Here is a 21,231-nt window from a genome sequence, read left to right as displayed (position 1 = left end):
AATCCAGTAAGATTCAAGGTCTTATCCAGAGGCTGGAGACTGAGGCTAGGCAGATGTCAGAATTAAAATAAATGCATTTAAAAGAAGTACAATCAGGTAACTTGTGTTAGGACAAATTATTACATGGCAAACCCTTCATGATGGCTACCTGATTCAAGTCTTGATGTCTAAATTTAGAGAAAAAAAACAGAAAAAAGGGCTGAGGTAGGGCTAGCTTAGTTTCTTGCTGGTGTTACATGTTTACTTGAATGTATTTATTTGCTTTAAGAGTAGGATAATTTGATGTTTAACCTGTCTTTAAAGCATAAAGCTCTGGAAAACCTTCAACCAAAAATTACACTGCTTTATTTTTCCTTAATTTGGAGAAATTTCATTTCATTAGAACTGTCACAGAGAGGTGCACCAGTGATCAGCAGTCTAAAACTTCTAGCAGGAGACTACCATGTCTTTTTAAGTAAAAGTCCTTTTTCAGAAAAGGAGTATGTATATAAAATGCATGTTGCTGAGAGTACAGGTCAGTAGATTTGGTATCAACATCCACTCCGAGGCAGAAATTCTTTGAGGCAGATGTGAACCCACATGTCCACACCCCTGAACACTGTCTCCTATGTTATTCACAGGGCCTCAACTAGTAACTACTGTACTTTTCAAGTTTAGCTTCCTACTCCTGCCCTATCTTTTTCTTTCAATCAAGTCTGTTTTCAGCCGCTTGCTCTGACTCTCGCTGCAATTCTGTCTTCAATCATGCTTGATCCTTTTCTGCCCTGTTCATCACTAAAATCTTTGCAATGCAGATCATTTGATCACTAAAATCTTTGCAACGCAGATCATTAAAGCGACCTTTGACTATCTTCCTCAAGACAGCTTGAGATGCTTTTTAAATTAAAATCTCATTTCATGACACCATCTATTCAACACAAGCGATTGTATTGTCAGTGTTTTGTAATGAAGCAGTTTTATTGCAAAGATCTTTTATTTTCATAAATAAAAAAGAATATATTTAAAACCCTTTTTTTTCCACACACGAACATAAAAACTCTGAAAGCTTTTAGAAATGAAAATTAACTATACAAAACTTTGGCTATCAATGTTAAATACTTACACTTTTGTTCCTACTAACTGAAATACATTTGTATCTTCTATCAGTATAAAAATCTTCAGAGTAATGGTAATACCGCATAAGTATTTCCTTTAAGTGAATGTATTCACATTTTCCATACACAGCTTTTCCCAGCAAGTCTCATCAGTCTATGCCTTTCTTTTCCGTGGAGTTCCATTAAGTTCTGAAGGGGCCATTTGCAGCTCTTGCTGTTGCTGCTGCTTTGCAGTAGAGGAAATCCATTCTTCTGAGCTAAACAAAACATAGCACAGTGGCTTATAAACAAAGCTTTTCTTTTTTATAGATATATATATCTATATATAATATTTATATAGCATAGAATTCCCACAAGTATAAACAATATAATCCCCATATTGGTACACAGCTTTTTATTACTGTATTTATTTCTTTAAAATGAAGAATAGCAACAGGCTAATATCAGTTTAACTACATAACCACTTTAGTTTTATATGTAGATAAAAATTAAAACAGTAACAAGTATAAAAAATAAGGAGACATAGCAATATAGTGAACACTTGTTCTGAGATTCACAGAACAGTACTGGGTTAAGATTTAAATAATCTCAGAAAAATGACCATAGTTCAGCAAAGACAATGATGTAGTCATGAGGAGAGACATGAGAAATGGCTAAGACAGTTTCATGTTACTTTAAAGATACAGATATACGGATTTCCCAAATTTTTGTGTGTGTGTTCAAACACTTGGCACAGAGGGAATGAGAACAGATGCATGGGTAAAACACTTTACCACCAGTTCACCTCAGAGAGTTACTTAGAAAAAATAGTGTAAGAATGATTCTATTACATAAGAATAATTATTCCTGTGTTCATCTATCCAGTATTTGACAGCAGACGTTAAAAGAGTTTACAGACCGAGCCATCTGAAATGGTTTTAGGTGTAACAGTGTGGAATATACCAGAAAATATGGGGAATGTGGCGCACAAAGATAATCATCAGTTCATAAAGAGAAACAGAATTAGAATTAGTAAGCAAATCTCTATATGAGATTTAACTTTTAAATGAGGCAGAAACTTTTAGAAGAAATTAAAAATTATCTTGAAAATCAGCTTTATGCAAACTCTATTAATTGTTGCTTATTAGATACAAATATGATGTTAAAAATACGAATAAACTAGTTTTGGTTTTGAATTCAGATTATGGGAAAATAATTACTAGACTCAGAAAACACTTACCTGTACAATTTTTTCACTGTGTCTCTTCTCATTCTTTTGGGAGGAATGGGGGTGTCAGATATATCCAAAATTATAGGCTGAAGTAACGATTCAGCACCTTTATCTGATAAAGCAGGAGTCATACCTACAAAAAAGTTGCAGGTAAGAACCAATAACAGAAAAATTAAACCTGCTGGTTATAAATGGGTCCTATAACAATAGAGTTAAACCTTTGAAATAAGATTTTAAAAATGTCATGAATTTTATGGTTACGTTATATCTAAAATAGAGTTCAAAGATGACAGTTAAAATGATTTATTTATAACTGTTCAAAGATGACAGTTAAAATGATTTATTTATAACTGTTGCAGAGTAAATGTTGATTTTTAAAATATTATTTGATATTGGCATAAAAAAATTTTGTAACTCAGACAGACAATTCTTGCAGACTCCAGGGTGTTTCTTTTTATAGCACAATGTTTTGATTGTGTTTCCTTAGCAAAAGCAATTCAGCTCTTTACTACACAGTCATTTCAAAAAGCATGCCAATGTTCCATAGCACGGGGCCAGCCACAGTAATAGTTATATAATCTCTTATTAGTGAGATCACAGTTTCATGTTCACAAGATACAGACTGACCACATTCTTACTATCTGAACACAATAGAGGGCAGTACTGCTCTAGGCAATATCCACAGCATCATACTACCACATACAGTTTTTCTATTCTTTCCTTAAAATGTGACATCTCTAAGCTACTAATTAATGTTAACAATTTACATTCATAGTTTGAACTTCTTACTTTGTAAAAGCAAAATACATCTGGTTGCAGTTAACTGTTCTCTTCCTATAGCACATGAAAATTATAGTACAATAACCTACCCAGTTTTTGTTTTACTAGCTTGAGGCTTTTCTCTTGTTCAGCAAGTTCCTGTTTTCTCTTTTGCATTTCTGGAGTGTTCAATGACTGTAAATGTAAATCCAGGTCCTTATTCACACTATCAAATTTAATCACTGCTGCACGGTATTGCTGAAGAAGATCTAATTGAGAAATAAAACAATAACCACAGAACAATAAGTAAATGACCATTTTGATTTAGAATGCTACCAATACAAACTAGGCAATGTATAAATCCACAAGAAAACATACCTTTCAAAACACTACTTAAAGAAGCATCCAAACTTATAGTGGCTATTCTTAAAATTACTGTAAAAAGAAAACCATATCCAATATTTTGACTCCTCTTTTCGAGTCCACATCTTAGATGACAGTGAAGTACCTGCAAGCTCTGAAAATGATGTGGGAAACTGGTATTACTGTACACTTCTTGTTGCCTGTGTGCTCCAAGTGAAATTCTCTACCTTTGATGACATTAAGTGCTTGTAGCATGTTGTGTTTTCAGTGCCACAAAGCAGAAGCTCGTATTATTGACTTGAATTGTATTCCACCTTGTGGACCAAGTGAACATTTACTGAGTTTCACTCTGTCCCACTATGGAAATCTAATCAAGCAGACTCAGATAAACAAAGGTGGATTTTGTTGACAATTTTTTTTCCTCTTTAAACATATGAGACAAAAAATTTTCCCACATCCAGGCACTGAATAAATATGTCAAGTAATAAAGGAAGGGTTCAAGCATATTAGCCTGGACTCATTCATTTTACTTTCAGGGGAGTATGAGGTATCTTGCACAAAGCTTAACTGAACACTAAATGGCCTTAAGTTTGCCATGGCATGAAAGCTCTCACACAGAGAGCTGCTGCAGACTGACAGAAGTCTGCAGACTCTTAGTACAGCTTATTTTACAAGTACCTTGCCTAATCTGTTATTACACTGGCAACTTTTATCCTACAAACATTCAAAAAGAGCATGTCAGAACTAATGCTAAGTGTAAAATTAAGTTCAAAACAAGCCCTGTGTAATGAGATGCTGTCCTTTAAATTGAATTTTACTATGATTTTCCTTTAAATGTCTAGTATCTATCTAAGTGTAATTAAAACATGCCCTTTTCTTCTACCACGACTGCTCCAGTACTAAACTATAAAAAATTTCAATATAATTTGTATTGGGTAATAATTGAGTTCTACAATTGAAAACATGCTGATAGACAAAGTGTGCTAAACCCAGTGTATTTTAGTCTGTGATTGACATGCTTACTGTGTTTTCCCTAGGCATAATATATTTTTACTAAAATGCTGAGAAAAGATCTTTTTAGTCCTTATTTTTTCCCCCCTACTCAATTGGCCAGTGCTAAGTAGTTTTTCATATATATGGTTACTTTAATAGGTATGTGTGTTCTCTCCCCACAATGCTCCATTGCACTGTCATGGATAAACTTCATGTCCTTTCTTTTTCAAGTTAAGTATTTAAGAACAATCTTGTTCGTAAGTAAGACTTTTCAATGTTTTTTACTCATCAGTCAGGTCAGTTGTTACATGTCAGAAACTGCATCTACTAACTTAATTTCTAACCTTAATTCTAAAATGAAGAATCCAAGCACATAAAGAAATGGAAGTGATCTCATAGGAAAAAGTGTAACTTAAGAGATATTCTCTCTTGAGAATATGAATTTTTCTACCACTGTTTCATAGAGCTCACTTGCACAGAAGAAATTCTAAATTGATTATGGTGTTTCCAGAGTAGAAAGACCTAAAACTTGTGTCTCAGTGATGCCAGAATTCAATCAGCTCAAGCTTCTCATGCTGGCTATTTGAATGATTATTACTGCTTATACTCCTTTAATAAGACTAAGAATAAAGGGTATTGTCTCATTATTTTAATTTTTTATTTCAGGAAATGTAATAGCTATAACCTTTTAAGAAAAGGCAAATTTATAAACAGAACACCGTACAGCTCCTACTTCTTAAAATTACTGTATGCTAAATTGAAGTTTTCCTCTCTGTATTATATCAGAGAATAAAAAGCATAGGACAAGCAATATAATTTTTTAAGTTTTGTATGTTTGTGATTTCATTAACCCACCTATCTGTGCAGAGATAGTAGAGTAAAGTTTTGGCATTGGTGCTCCAAATACCATTCCTCTGAGTTTGTCCATTGGAGGAGCTTTATTCTGCAGGCCTCCAAATTTTCCATTGCTGCGAATCCTGTCTCCTTCCCTAGTCAGCAAGGTAGGGCAGTGTGTAATTTTTACAACCTGCACAGGTATAAAAATCGAGAATAAATTAGTAACTCCACAGAAAATCTAAGCGTTCAGCAATGCTGTTGTGAACCTTTGTATTTTTCAACTGCAATGCAACTTTGCTCCCTAACGAAAAACATATTTTATGAAATTACGTCACGACTTTGCTTTGCAATAGAACACATTTATTAAAATTAAGCATTACTGTCAATAATTACGAAGACCAGTTTTTTTGGGTTTGTGTTCTCACATTTTCCAGAACTCTGAAGGCAGAATATAGATCTATACCTGGGAAAACTGATTATCAACATATATTGGAAGCATAAGGAAGCAGTGGCAATCAGTACAGTTCTACATTCTTATGCTCAATCATTATTTTGATTCCAGCAAACTCATAAGCTGAAATTAAAAGTGCTCAGTATCAGCACTTCCTCAGAGACTCTTGCCTGCTAAAACACGTACCATCAAACCTAAATAAAATGGGTCTCAAAGACATCTAGTAAATTTCACATCAAGTTTTTAGTCAAGTGGACCTGAAATTTCACCATGTGCCTTAGACTCCTGTGTTATATGAGTCAGAGTGACTAGGAAAGTACAGAAGAACCTGTGCTTAACACTAACACAGCAGAACTGAAGATGCTTATCTTTGAAAACATGGTCCCATGTGCCATAGCAACATTCACATAATGGAATTTGTTGAATGGAGGTAATTTTGTCAGTGTCAATAACAGACATTTCATTCACTGTTAAGGGCTTTGAGACCCACAGACAGTAAGTACACTTACAGCTAACACAGCATTAAACTAGGAAATTACTGTAAGTTTTTAATGTATTAAATATGTAGCTCTGCAATATATTTGTATAGTAAAATTTAATGAAAAATTGAAACAAACCTCTTTTCTGTAGTGGTTGGCAGCATCCAAGTTATCTATAATGATAGTATCACCCAAGAGCATACCAAACACTGAAAAACATAAATTTTTGAACTATTAAATTTCTCTGGAGCAAAATAACTTGAGTTTTGAAAAGTCAATTCTGAGACATCATTATTACATCTTCTAAGATAAGTGCAAGGGAAACAGGATGTAAATAATTTTTGTTTCAACAAAATTCTCTTGAGGTTGAGATATATATGCAATCTTCTGCTTTCATCAGTGAATGCATAAGGGAAAAAAATAGTACATTTAAGTGCCTTTTGGCATAATTGAGTGTATTTTTCAATAAAATACTCTCTTGATACTTTACATTGATCAAGATACACATAAGTTTCAGGGAATTATATAAACGTTATCTTTTTAAAAATCTTCCTGGAATGTTGAATTTGGCTCTCAGTTTCTTAATATTTTTCTTAATATTCAATGCTTTATCAAAGAAAAAAACATTCACAAGCAAATAATCCAACTGAGCTTAAGACTCTTCTGCTAATAGAAGTCTCTTCCATACAAAATCTAACAATGTAGTCATGCATGAGATAGGTCATGCAGTGTGGTTTTTCAATTCCCCAATGGGCATGAAGAAGAATTTATAGTTAAAAGTCTGTCAATATCTAACTTTCTGAAAATGCACAGGGTTAAAAACTGGTCTTTATTAACAGTAGAGAGGAATACTTCAATAGTGGGAAGTCATGAAATAAAATGCAAAACTTACTGAAGTAACTACAGATGCCAACTCTCCATATAAAGGAGCAGATCTACTGCATTAAAAAAAAAGTGTAGGAAAAGGTAGGGATTGCCACATTGTTAGAGCAAGAGGACAATAGTTTCCTAAACTAAAATCTATGTAAAAATTGAAAGATTTTTCACAACTATTAAACTGTTTAAGCATAACATACACAGTCATGTACAGTTCAGTCTGCATGTACTTAAATCTATGTATTTAACATTTCTGAGAAAACCAAAGAAACAAAGCCTAAAAAAAGGAATAACTTCTGCAATATGAGATTATAAAATTAATCTTGTGATAGTCAGTTCCTGCTCTAAAGAGCTTGAGAATAAGATAATGTTGCAGGAATTTAAAAAAGAAAAAACCTGCCATACATCTAAGTAGACAAAATGAAACTAAGAAAACAAGCAGAAGAAAGTGGTCATGGTTGAAATTTTCACAATTTTTTTAAAAAATAATTAATGCTAATGCCCTCCTATTTTTACCAACAGAACTCAGGATGAATGTACTCTAGTATTTGCAAACGTATCAGTGGAGATTATTGAAGGGATTATAATTTGTCATGCTTCTGTATTTCATTCTTTAAAAGAAATAAGTTATTAATTATTTCTTTCTTATCATTTACCTGTTTGACAATGCTCTATGTTATCTGGAAATGTTAAAAGATCTCTGGCAAATACAGGATTTCCAATAGGTCTGAAGAAGGTTCTTCCATTTCTCAAGTGAGGTAAAGGTCTGGTTTAAGAAAGGAGACAGCGAAGGAGAAGAAAAGAAGAAAGCAATTTGTCTTTATTCTAGTCAGGATTCTCCAACTGAATTGAATGCATCTTAACACTTCCACATTAGATAAATGATCCTACCATTATCTGAAATGCCAGTTATATTAAAGATGTTTTAGTGAAACACTGATTTGTTATGAGACCTTATTTCCAACAAATTCATACGACTAATTTATGGACAAGTTTTAATGCACTGTATTATGAAAACTGAGAATTCGAACATTATAAATGCATTTATACGTCAGATCTTTTCTAAAGGGCATTCTTATTATATTAGCAGCCACCTTCATAAGCAAATGATTTTCAGGAGCAGAAATACTGTACTTTATTTTTCAGGCAACTGAAATAGCAAAATGAATTTCTATTACTACAGATGATTTTAGGAATGTATTCTGAAACTGGATTTTTGAAAGTTATAATCTGATTAGAAGCACTATAATTATTTGCAATAAATTCCTGCTCTAGAAAAACATGTAGACATGAAGAAAAAAAGATTATTTTATTTAATAGAAACACCTTATTACATAAAGAACATCACAGAGTAGTTAAAGATGTAAAGCTGAGATTTCACTAACACTTCAAGTGATATTACTGTTGCTATAATAATAAACCCAGAAATTTTATATTTCTAATCTTTAACTGCAGTTTAACAATCAAATTAGACAAGAAAAAAGAGCTGAAGTAGTATGTAATACAAATGCAGAACTTTCATTGTTTTTTCTCTACCTGCTCCAATCTGGAAGTGTCTTCTTGTAAATGGAATCAAGGGGTAACACTTGTTGTCGACCTTGAGTTTCATCGAAGATAGAACGAGCAGCTTCTGTGGTCAGTGTGACAACACAGTCCATGTCACTTGCCAGGTGCCAAGAGATGACTTTTGCTGCTTCATTATCCTCAATTTGAGCTAAATGTGCAATCTGTACCACAGAAGTTACAACAGTCAAAACGGAAACCAAGACTATGTCCCCCTTTCATAGTAATCACAATAATCCTGCAACTTCAGACAGACATTTAATTCCCCTGTTGATGGCTCTGTTAGGGGAGCTGATCATCGGATAATTTTTCATCACTACCACTCTGTGGTAGTGAGGAAAACCACAAAACTCATTAGAAGGCTCCCTGCAAGAAAACTCACCTTGCCTAGAATATCCTGGTTGCCTTTTGGATAGTTTGGGAGGGTACAAGTTCTCCTTGGCTGCTTCATTACTCCTTCTTGTTCCAACATCTTTTTTTTCAGAAGAGAATCCACATACTGAAGCTGAGAATGAAAATTTAAAATCAGCAAGCATGTACCATTGGACTGAGCAGCAGAAGTAGTTATCTGTCATCAGTTAACATTCTCACCTGAAAGTAATAACCTGAAACAGACTTTTAACATATAAGGGACCACAATCTCAGAGAAGAGCAAAGGGAAAAATCACTGCAATTGTGACCAAACTTTCTAATGACTTTTTTCCCCCTTTTTTTTAATTTTTAAGGACTTCAAGGAGCATTTCACAAAGAACTATCAGTGCTTGATTAGAGACAAAAGTGAGGAAAGTTTAAAACAGCAGGAAGAGATAATCATGAATGCACAAAAAGAAACCATTTCAGAGGGTGACTATGTCCAGGCTTGAAAAATTTAGCTGGCAGGGTTAGTCAGTATTGTGACTGCAATTTAATTCTACTGATTTGTGATTAATGACTATAACTTGGTCTTATTTGATCTAACGATAATTGTTTACATAGGTGTTTTCTTCCCCCAAATGTCAGTAGTTGGCAAACTTTTTTAAAGTTTCTTAAAACATAATTGTATCTTTAAGGGAAATTAGTAATGAGGTACACTGCGCTGAATATTTCCAAACTTATTTTTACATGAACTTTGGCAGTAACATATGTAATTCTCTGATTCTCTAAAAAAAAAAGTGCTTTCCTTTGGCTTACTTATGCCAGAACACATCCAGTATATATTGATCAACCTCCTATAACCTACTCTAACATCTAGCAGTACCAGTAACACACGTAACCTTAGCAGAAACATGACCAGCAAAAACACAAAACCAGGATATAAAAGACAAGGTTTTTGTTAGTTCTATAACAGTATTTTAAAAGATTATCACACTAACAGAACAATACCAAAAACAAAAGATCTAAAGTTTGACATTGATTCACGAATTTTTCTACAGTTTAAATTTTCACTGTTTTAGTAACAGGTGTGGTTCAGCAATATTAGTATTGATATATTATTGATATCAAATTTAGATATATTCATGCAGTTTAGTAAGAATCAAGGCATACTGTGTTTGTCTGTGGTAATTCAATTTGGTGCTTTTTCAGTTCATTCTTCAGGAGAGCTTCTCGTGTTTCAGCTTCTTTAACCTGACCTGAAACAAAACCAAAAGAGAGTGAGGAAGTGACAGGAAGCAATGGAACACTTAGAGAATTTCTTATAACTTTTCGGAATTATGCCAGCTGCAACTGACCCTATCTACGTCTTAATTTCAGCACAGAATATAAGAATTTTTCCACAGAGATCTTGTGATTTTGTCCAGTTTCTAAACAATTTCAGCAGATGTCACACCTTCAGCTTCAAAAAGCAAAGGGGCTTAGACCTTATATCAGTCTGAGAACATTAGCTGGTTTTAGTTTTCATCCTCAATTATCATTGTAAATGGTTCTCCAACAGGTGAATTGGCAAGACAGGAGAGAAGAGTGGTGGCTGGCACTACCTTCTTTTGTCTGTTATATGGGACACCACTTTCTGGTCATTATTTCCTCAGCTGTCATATCTGAACTAATTCCAGAAACAAATGAGTAAACCGGTGAGTTGCTTTCTACCCTCTAATGACAACAAGTTTGTACTTGAAAATGTTACTTAAGAGTACAGCATTACACTTTATGCTAACTTACTCTCCACAGATGTGTGTGTATGAAATAAAGATTTTATGCCTTTCACTGCAATTCAAGATTTTCTATTCATGATGGAAATATGTAGTATTAAAATTACAACAAACAGCAGCATCTTCTATACCAATCTACTTTACTTACTTTTGGTGATTATTTAAAAGAAAAATTCAAAATGCAATCATTAAAACAAACCTTGAGATCAACAGGTGGGATGATTCAAACAAAAAAAAAAGGCAAAGAAAACATTTCCCTCATTCATAAAGAATTACATTTGCTGAAGAACATAAACAATAACACAACATTTCTGAATAATGTACACAAGGTCAAACGTGAGGTGGAAAAGTAACATTTTGAAAACATAAGACTACCTTTTTTAAAGAGGATTATCTGTAGTTCACTCTCCTCAAATTGTTTTTAGACAACTGTTGAATTTCCAGATGTATGAGCATGCAAAGATGGGAGTGAAAGGCAGTCATGGATAAAAAGAATACCAACTTCAATGTTCCTTTTCTACTTTAGATAATCCTGACAATATGACATTCTACGACAAAGACCTTTATAGGTAGGAACAGCCTAATAGATAGATGCTAAATAATTAGATGCTTCCCTGCAAGATATACACCCTGTCTGCTAGCCTCTAATTATTATCTCTCATGATTTTAATATTGATTTTTCTCCCCTTCTCTATATTCTGAAAATCATTATAGGACATTATAGGAAGTTTAACTTACAGAAAAATTATTTACATATTTGATTGAACTTACATTTCATTTCAGCTACGAGCTGATTTGTAGTATCAAACATCTTTCTGTAAAGATCTATGGACTTAGATAATTGGTCTTTCTCCCTGGTCAGTGTTGCCATCAGCTGCTGCTTCTTGGAATCTACAGAAATACACATGTACACTTTTAGAAGAAAACACAGTAACGTGCTTAATTGGTTTAAGCATTAGCAAAAATCTCTTAAGCTATTACATATGTTTTCAGAACTATTATGGATCTAAAAATAGCTGATTCTAAGGAAAAGCAACTATTTTAGAGCACTTGAAACATACCATTGTAAAACATAAATGAGAGACAATATGGTTCCAAAGGTTTTTTCAAAGCTGGCAGATGAGGCTCAAAGACAAGAATATATTCAGTGCTATCTCTTCCAGGACTGTCTTCAGCCAGCACTAAATTCTGTGAAAATAAACAAACATAAGTTTATGCCCATGCTTGAGGTTACACACAAAAGAAACATTCTTCAGATGTAAATCTCATAAGTTACGTAAGTGTAAATGTGAATCTTGTGAGTTACATAACACATGATATCTATACAGTTCACAGCCTTTTATAACAAATAAATAAAAGTAAAATACAAAGATACAGCTATTTTATTATTAAGGAATTAAGATTGTCATTTTACCTGTTGAAAAAGTCTTAGTATTTTTGGCTATGTATTTTATCTCAGAGACACACACTCAGAAATAATATCCTCTGCACTGTCTCATAAGCAAGATATCCTCAGGTGTACTTCATTCAGTATGTGAAATGCAAACAGATCATTAAAAAGAAAGACCCAGAGCATAAACACGGAGAAGGAGGAACATACTATTCCCAGTGCTCAACTAAAGTTACTGCTGTTACCATGGAAGCAGACAGCAAATCCCAAATGAATGAACACTATACATCCAAACACTATCATAAACATTTAACTTCTTATCAATTCCTTATTGAAAATACATACTAAATCCTTTGCCTTTCTTTATAAACATGAGAAATATTATAAAACCATAAAGGTAAACAGAAATAAAATTAGTAAAGGTACGATCTAAATGCGCTGCTACTTTGGGAAAAGTATCATGCATAAAATGAATAATTCTTATAAATAAACTCATACTGTTTCCACCTTTAACATGTAGAAATTGCCACTCAACTGGCCAAATCATGAGAGAAGTGGTTGCAGCCTAAAAGAAGAGATAGATATATAACCTTCAAAGATAGTCCTCATAGCTTTCAAAAATATTGTAGCTACATATGTTGTCAGGAGAAGTCTGTAGTGGAAATATTTTTTCCTCAGAAAATATATGCCAACAAAAATCTTAACATTTTTCTTCATTAAACAAGTTCCTGAACCTATGACTAAGGGTAAACATGTCAGATTATCACTTTCATTATTTGTGCTAAGTGCACACAGCTGTCTTTACAAACAAGATGGAACAATTTCAAAATACTTGAAGAACACAAGTATGTCCCTTCCACTCCCTATTACAAGTCATATGAAAAGGACAGTGCATCACAACCAAAAAATCCTTTCCACGTTAGACCTGCAGAGTTTCCACATGGGTTTTGTGAGTAGTCTGAAGCCAGTGAACTCAGTATAAACCAGATGCCTGAAAACTGCCTGAAGAGGGGAAAAGATACTGGGTTCACTGAAATGCAATTTGCCCCCATGGATGACTGGGGAACACAAGTTACTGTTGAAAGCAGCAGGACCTCTTTAGATCATCGTAATAAAAAGAAAGAAGCATGTAAAACCCCCCACCTCCCACTAAACCAGGAAAAAAACCACCTCATCTGCTTACAAAAAAAGAAAAAAAAAAGAGGGGGGTAAATGGCAAAATAAGCCAAACAAACCACCAACCCCCTAAACACCATGAAACTCAATCACATTATCCCCTCCATTACATTGGCTAGTTTGTCACTGATGGGGAACTGGAGAATTTAGGTCACAATTATGCAACAGGAGGTTACTACATGGAGATAAACCAAAAAAAAAAATTTCTGCATTAGCAAGGAGTCTTTGAAATTATCGAGTAATTTCATCTGAACTGTCACAGGTTGTATATGGGGTTATTGTTACTCATATAAAGGTGTTCAATTTACACCTTGTTACCACAGGTGTAAATACAAGAATTGCAGAGTGTTTTGTTAGACCAGTGGTTTTAGCTGATCCTTTACCTAAAGCTAAAACCTTTAGGTTTTCCTAACCCCATCTGCCTGGAGGAAAATGTGTTAACAAACCAGTTAATTACTCCTGAAACACGGTATGGAAACCAGAGAAACCCAAGAGTGTATCGTAAATCAATCGGCATATTAATTTTATCTGATACCTCTATTCAGTCTCTGCATTTTATTTTACTAGGTTGTTTTTCATACATATTTTGTCACTTTTCTGTATGGATTAGAGTAGACAAAAAGCTGGCACATTAATAACATTTGGCCATGCTAACTAGATGTTTCTGTTCTTGAGTGTTATTGACAATGAATAACTTAGGCTGTGTCATTCAGTTTCACATATGAAGCTCCATAAAAGCAGTCAATGTACTAAATAAAATATATATTATAAAGAAATTTCTATGTAGGACCTGTAGATTTTAGGATTCTACTGTAGTCGTATGGTGGTGATTTCCAAGATTTATTTGGAGAATTCATTTGGATTGCTATGCAGTGTCTGTCTCCACTTGGCCCACACTGATGTTGGTCTGTCATAAAGCTGGTTCCAAAGGGCGAGTTAGAAAAGGTGGCTGAGAAAATGTCCTTAAAAAGTTGGATCCTCCTGTGGTACATCTTCTAACTGTTTGAAGACTTCTGTAGAAGTCAGACTTTTAAAATATGTGACAACCAAATGAAATAGGGGTATAACTTTGCTCTGCCATTCTTATATGATATTTCAAGTTGAAAACAAAAATCAATATACAACTGTTTCACCACAGGAATACTACTGAATGAACTTCTATGTAGGCTTGAGATTGTAGACAGAGACTGTGACCGTTCCAATTAGAAGAAATTTCACATTCAGCTGGATTTTATTTGGTGCGTTTTAAACAGTTCCTGGTTTTGGGCAGAAGCACATTTTACACTGTGTCTTTGTATCATATTTTATAGCAACTGTGAAAGATGGAACTTACGGGTTTTAAAAATTCAATCTGTATTTGTTGAAGAAAAAGTGCCTGCAGTGATGTGACTACAATATGCAGTACTTTCAGAGTATGCATGATGTCAGAGATTCAAACCAAAATAAGGAAAGCATTTCTAACAGCCAGATGTGTTAATGAGTGAAACAAAGCATAAAGAAAAATGGAAGTTTTATCTTTTTCAAATGAGGGTAGGATGCCTTTCTACAAAGTATATATATGCCCACTACTTAGACAAAAAAGTAAAGAGAGCCTAGCAAAATTTAATTAGAAATATATGAAGAAGTCAGTCTAAATGATCTTAAGATATAACGGCCTGAGAGTACTATAAAAAAAAAAGTAAAATAATGGTAATATTAATAGTTTAACTACAAACTGGTTATGTGTTATTCACATGTGAAATTCAAATGAAGAAAATATTTTTCCTGGATTTTCCTGAATGTCCTGGTCCCTAACTGAAAGTACTTGTACGCTTGCCTCACTTGGAAAGGATAAATTTTTTAAAGAATGTCCTTCCTTCAGATTTTCTGAAAATCAGCAACCAAATACAGAAGAAACAATTTATCTACTTATTTCTAAGGGAAACCTACAATATAAACTAAATCTACACAGAACACAATGAGATGTAAGATAACTTTCAAACTGCAGGAAAAATAGCCTCATTATACACAGTGTTCATGGAGTTGTGTATTTCAGTCACTTACAATTTCAGCTGATCCATTCTCCAATGGAAACTCTACTGTATTGACTTTCCCCTGAAAGTGCGGGATCTCAAAATCTTCATTGGGGCTTTTAATTTTTGCTATTATTTTGCCAACTAGATCAAGTCCAGTGTGGTTGTTGTATTCATCCTATGAGTAAAAAAGAAATTAAATTAGTCTGGGACTGAACTAAATAATCCATTCCTGCACTGCCCTGGTTTTATATGGCAAGGTGCTAGCAGTCTCTGCAGAGGCAGCCTTTGTGAGGAGAGGCTGCACATGGCCAGTGCTCCAACTGAGCACTGAGCCAAAATGGGGTTTCTTTGTACTTAAGAATGGGCAGAAATGCACAGGCAGGTGAGAATGGGGAAAAAAAAGAGAAAACAGCAGAGAGTGAGAGAAGGAACAGCAGGAGGAGCAGAGACCTCTGCAGCTCACAGGGAAACTACACTGGAGCAGGTACTTCGCTGTAGCCAATGATGGACCATGGTGGAGCGGAGACCTGCACGGAAGCCCATGGAGGACCCTATGCTAAACCAGGCTGATAATTCCTGGACTGCAGCCTGTGGCAAGGGCTCACAGTGGAGCAGTTCATGAAGGACTGTGGCCCACGAAGGGACCTGCACTAGAACAGGGAAACTGAAGAAAAAGCACTGGCAGGAAGGAGCTGAGGAGCTGTTACAGGTTGACTGTGGCCCCCATTCTCCATCCCCCTGCACTGCTTGGGGAAGAGTACAGGAATCTGGAACAAAGCTGAGGCTAGGAAGGGTGGGGCAGTAGGTGTTGCTTTAGATTTTTGGTCTTCTTTCTTATTACATAAATCTTTTTTAACTGGAAATGAAATTAAATTACTTTTCCACAAGCTGAGTCTGCTTTGCTGTTGTGGTAGCTGGTAAGTGATTTCCTTTTATCCCTGTGAACATTCAAAGTTCAAGAAACCTTAGTTTTGGTAATATAAGATTTCTAAGAGAATAAAAATCATGGAGAGAAACATCTGCTGTATACATAAGTGTTTTCCCACTAGAATCTATTCTTGAAACAATTTTTTTTGTGTGGCAACAAGACATGGATTTCAATTGAGATACCTGACAGCAAGGACAAAACATTTCAGTTTTGGTCATCTGTATGTAAATCTAAGAAGATGGACCTGTCATATGCTGAAAAATCAATGATGAACATCTTTTTTAATGAAGTGAATCTGCAAAGAAACAGTTGCAATGCCTTACAGCAAAATTCAACATAGTTTCAGCAGTCTTCTACATTTCCTTAATTATGATTTTGTATGGAAGTATAGTTACCATTAAATGGAGGTATAAATCCTTGACCAGTGTACGGCTGGTTTGAGCTCGAACATTGGAAACTGCTGGAGTAGCTGGTAAAGAATCAGGTAACAAGCGTACAGGGTCATTAGGTACAACTTCAATTATAATCTAGCAGAAAAAGAAGGAAAAATGAAACAAAACAAAATAAAATAAAGACTGCTATAATTAACTACAAATCACCTGCACACCTGGGTTGTTCAAAAACCACTAAAACAATTGTATGTGAAATTTGTGGACAGATCCGAAATAAATTAGCACAACCATAAAGCAGTTCTGCTAGGTAGCAAATTATGCACCTCTGTTATACCGTCAAATTTTTGGTTACTTTTGGTTATAGAAGTTAATGAAAACATATTTTGATAATCAACAGTTTGAAATCAGTAACTATCAAAAATAAAAATATAATTTTTTTTCAAAAGTTGTGAGTGGAAGTATTTCTATTCTGAACCTACAAAGTATCCTAACACTTCACCCAGATGATTCGGTATTACATGTTCTTGGCTACTTGCAATTAATTATAGATACAAACCTGTTCACTGTTGAGCATATTTGTCTTATCCATTGCAAAGGTAAACTGGATCATGTAAGTGCCCACCCTCTCTGGAACCACTTTATCCCTAAAAAAAAACAAAAATAAAACCCAAGCAAACATGAGACAATATTATAGTCACAAGTATGTAAGTACACAAGCAATTCAAACTCTGAGTTGTTCTCCAATCTAGTCAGAAAGCCCTACTAAGGCATAATACTCCTCCTTCAGAAAGAAGGCCATCAAACATCCTTGAAAATTAGAGTAAGGCTTTTGGAAGTTTGAATGAGGGAAGTCTCCTCCAAGAGTTTGTCTTTTCTAAATGACAGGATGTTTGTCATGGCCCTATTCAGAAATCTGCAAGTCTACACCATTTAATTTCCTATTCAGAATTTTCATACAGCTACCAGGGCAAAACATAGATATGTCCAGATTTGGAACAACAACCATTTCTCTCCAAATTTAATAAAATTTTCATAAAATCAGAGCATCTAATTCCCTCCTCAGTCAGATTGTACAAAGTTGTGTAATTGGGATCACTGGTCAAGGCTGAGTATAATGAAAGAGAAACAGAGTTTTCCTTCTAACTGACAGCATTCCAGAGTGTAGACCACTGGCAAAGAACCCCTACCACCAACACATGAAGAAAAGCCCAGACACCTGAGGTTCTGCTGCTATAATTTCACCCAGCAAGGAAGGCCACATGGCATCCAGAAGACTTTGCAGTATTCAGCAAGGGATACCAGTGACTTAAAAGTATTTACAAACTTTTGAAGAGCTGCAAACAGCCAAGATGCTGGTATTTCTCCAAACATGACATGTGGCATTCTTAAATTGATTAATGATTCTTGCACTCAACATACAGCAGTTTAACTGTTTTGTCAACATTAAGTAACTTATTTCTTCTGATTTTGTTTGGGAAGTGGTAATATGTAAGATTCCCTGGAACACTTAGCTTGGAAAATATGAAATCCCAAAGCTTTAATATTTCTAGAACAGACCACAGCTTTTCCTTTTTTAGATTTCACAAACAGAAGTAACAATTCTTTTCTGCATTTTATTTAGCTTAAGACTGACAGTAGCATCTGCCTTGTCAGGATACATTAACACAATAATTAGTAAATAATCAGCTAAGGATCTCATGGCTGGACAGACACAGGCTTTACAAAAAGAAGAAATACATGATTGCTATGGAAGTTGTTTCAGACTGCGTAACGGCATCCGTGTTACTGACTGGCAATAAACAGATGAAAACCATCTGAGAGTGTGCCAAGAACAGGAAAACTTGAAATAAAGTCACTTGATAGACAGTGATGCACAGACACTGGCAGCAACATGCAAAATGTACTTTCCTACAAGGGATGCTAATGGGCAGTGTCTACTCTCCTTTCAAATTTTTCAATAAGGCTGGGAGTTTTATTTCTGGACATTTATGGACAACTAGTGAACTACAGGCACCTATGAGAAGCCCACTCCCAGGAGGCAAAAGCTTAAATCAATAGCCAGTACCATAACTACTTAGCTAATCCCATAGATTGTCTACTAGAAATAGATGTAGAAAGAATGTGGCAGTTAGGTACCAGCTTATGATGAACTCTAGTTCTGCCACCTTTCATTGAAGACACTATTTCTGAATAAGTAGCCCAAGGAATGATTACTAACAGGACCAAGGCCATTGTTCAGGATTGATGCACAGCTAGAGAAGGTAGCAAAAAAGAGTTAAATCTTCTTTGTCCAGCCTGCAATTCTACAGTAGTTAAAGCAATATTGGAAAGAATTAAAGAAAGTTACCATCTAAGTTACAAACTGATGATTTAGTTCCCTCATTGCTTGCGTATCTCAAAATGTATTCTATTATCTTAGACTCCTTTCTTCTCTACTCTCAGACTATACAAATGTCAAAAGTATCTAGGAAAGAATTCAATCTTCATCTCAATGCATCTTGGTAGTATCTTTCACCTCTTCTGTATCATACTAATTCTGTGATGGACTGTTATTATCAAAACATAACACTCTTCTACTTCAAACTATGTATTTTGTATAGTAAGTTCCATGAGTATTTATAGAATAAATGCTGTTATACCTGAAGTAAAAGAAGCCATCTTCCTTGTCATCCTTCACCTTACTACAGCTAAACGTTGTAACCTGTAAAAATGCAAAAAATTTAATGCAATGTACTGAAAGTACTTAACTTGCAATATGCTACCAAGCCTAAATGATTTGCAGTACTGATTAGCCCACAGTGAATCAATGAGACTGCCTGTACTTTAGACACTAATTTCATGTTCTTAATTCTCACAGTCTTTTCTTTGCAAAATTCAACATGGCTACTTCTAATACCCTTGCTGCTATGAGTTAGCTTCTGCAGAACAGCAACATTTTTGTCATTATTGTAGTACAGATGATCAATCTGACAACTTGTAACAGGATAGACACTGATAAACACATAGGGTTGATCTGTAATATTTGTTACTTAAAATCTAGAACAGGATGCAGATCTAAGTCAAATGAAAGACAGCTTCTACTATGTTTGTCCTATGCTGGCATGTTCATAGCCATTTTGAAAATGCATTTTGATGACTTACATCAACTGGTGTCCTAACCCGGCCGCTCTGTGCTTCCCACATTTTCATAGAAATCCGTGCTGGATTAATATTTTTAATAATGGTGTCATCTTCAGAAAGAACACTAACCATAAAATCTGTAGGATGAAAAACATGTCTTGAAGATTATTTGTATTCAGAATTAAGCAGCTCAAACTTCACTATTTCTGTGTCTCCCTCATACTTAAGAGGAAAAAAAAAACTTAGAAAACAAGTATTTCAAAAAGAGCCAAAATCACTAAGGATTTCAAATCAGGTATGAAAAACCTTCTCTCCTAGACCAGGTAACAATCCTTAGGAAAAACCAAACACCTACTTTATGACAGCTTTAAAAAAAAAATCCTAAAATTTCAAGTCTGCCTTTCTCAAATTATCATTCTTATCAAAACAGCACACCAGGCTGCTTCTTGCTCTCAGGGATGCGTACCAGTAGCAGTTGAGCAGGTGATTCCTTCCGTCAAGGACAAGAAATCCAAATCCCCCTTTTCCTTCACAAGTGCTTTATTTCTTACAGACTAGGATCACACAGTTGTATCTGTTAGAAGTCAGCTATAGAAAGACATTTCACTCTGGTGACTGGTTTTGCAGTCAAACTACGTGCCATTTTATAACCCAGTATGAAAAATTTCACTTTTCTTGTAGGTCCCATAGAAAGTGCAGTGATCTGAAGGAAATGGAATCCAAACTGGAATAAAGCTACCCTTCTTCTAGTTCAAAATGTGAACAAAGCAAATGGGTTTAATGCATGTAAATGAACTTGCAGTGTTCGTGCAGGACTGGATTTTGCATTTTAAGGAAGGACTATGATTTGATGAGCATGAAAAGTTCAGGCATGACCACCCCCCCCCCGAGAGTAGAGTGCCTGCCCTTGGGTATACCTGAAATCAACAGTAAATCAAATAATTAGGATGCTATTTTATTTATTTAATAATATGAAGCAGTTAATACAGAATTTATTATGAAATAATTTAATGTCATATATACTATATATATCGTCCTGAGGAAGCTGTTTAATTCTCTTTCTTAACTAAAAACCTGGTTGATTTACACTACACCCTACATTTGAAAAATGTCTGTTTGGCAGGGAGGTTGGAGGTAGATAATTTTACAGGTCCCTTCCAACCCAAACCACTCTGTCATTTTATGATTCCTCCAGGAAAAACTAAAATACCTCGTGAATTTAATCAAGGTCGTAACATTGTATGGAGTATTTTAAAAAACAAAAACCTCTTGTCATAAAAATGTTGGCTGATCAAGTTATGACAGCCAAGAAACAAGCTCTTTTGTGAGAGAATACAGCAGGAGAAAAGAATATTTTGTGTTGTCCTCCTGTTGATTACTTTTGGTTTGTCTTGGCTCACAGCTGACCTAGAATTTCATAGCTACTTCCTTTGCTACTATTCCAGAGAAAGAGATGAGG

At 34.8% G+C, this 21,231-nt stretch overlaps 1 protein-coding gene across 1 annotated transcript in view; it reads right to left on the bottom strand.

Moving 5' to 3' along the window:
- Nucleotides 1–955: 955 nt before the first annotated feature.
- SMCHD1 (structural maintenance of chromosomes flexible hinge domain containing 1) overlaps nt 956–21,231 on the bottom strand; it is a 69,071-nt gene continuing 48,795 nt past the window's right edge. The window contains exons 33-48 of the mRNA XM_054285180.1: nt 19,794–19,909; nt 19,292–19,353; nt 17,209–17,296; nt 16,656–16,787; nt 15,361–15,507; nt 11,813–11,939; nt 11,523–11,642; nt 10,150–10,235; nt 9,008–9,130; nt 8,599–8,789; nt 7,719–7,828; nt 6,325–6,395; nt 5,275–5,446; nt 3,174–3,332; nt 2,314–2,437; nt 956–1,351 (exon numbers count right to left, since the gene is read on the bottom strand). Coding sequence (XP_054141155.1) covers nt 1,249–1,351; nt 2,314–2,437; nt 3,174–3,332; nt 5,275–5,446; nt 6,325–6,395; nt 7,719–7,828; nt 8,599–8,789; nt 9,008–9,130; nt 10,150–10,235; nt 11,523–11,642; nt 11,813–11,939; nt 15,361–15,507; nt 16,656–16,787; nt 17,209–17,296; nt 19,292–19,353; nt 19,794–19,909 — 1,931 coding nt within the window. The 3' untranslated portion in view covers nt 956–1,248. The remainder of the gene's footprint in view (nt 1,352–2,313; nt 2,438–3,173; nt 3,333–5,274; nt 5,447–6,324; nt 6,396–7,718; nt 7,829–8,598; nt 8,790–9,007; nt 9,131–10,149; nt 10,236–11,522; nt 11,643–11,812; nt 11,940–15,360; nt 15,508–16,655; nt 16,788–17,208; nt 17,297–19,291; nt 19,354–19,793; nt 19,910–21,231) is intronic.

Source organism: Melozone crissalis, unplaced genomic scaffold (assembly GCF_028551555.1).
Source record: "Melozone crissalis strain CALT ecotype California unplaced genomic scaffold, PUWL_Pcris_2 ptg000042l_1, whole genome shotgun sequence".
Classification (NCBI taxonomy): Eukaryota; Metazoa; Chordata; class Aves; order Passeriformes; family Passerellidae; genus Melozone; species Melozone crissalis.
Note: the sequence above shows the minus strand (reverse complement) of the source record. Positions and strands in the feature narration are given on the sequence as shown.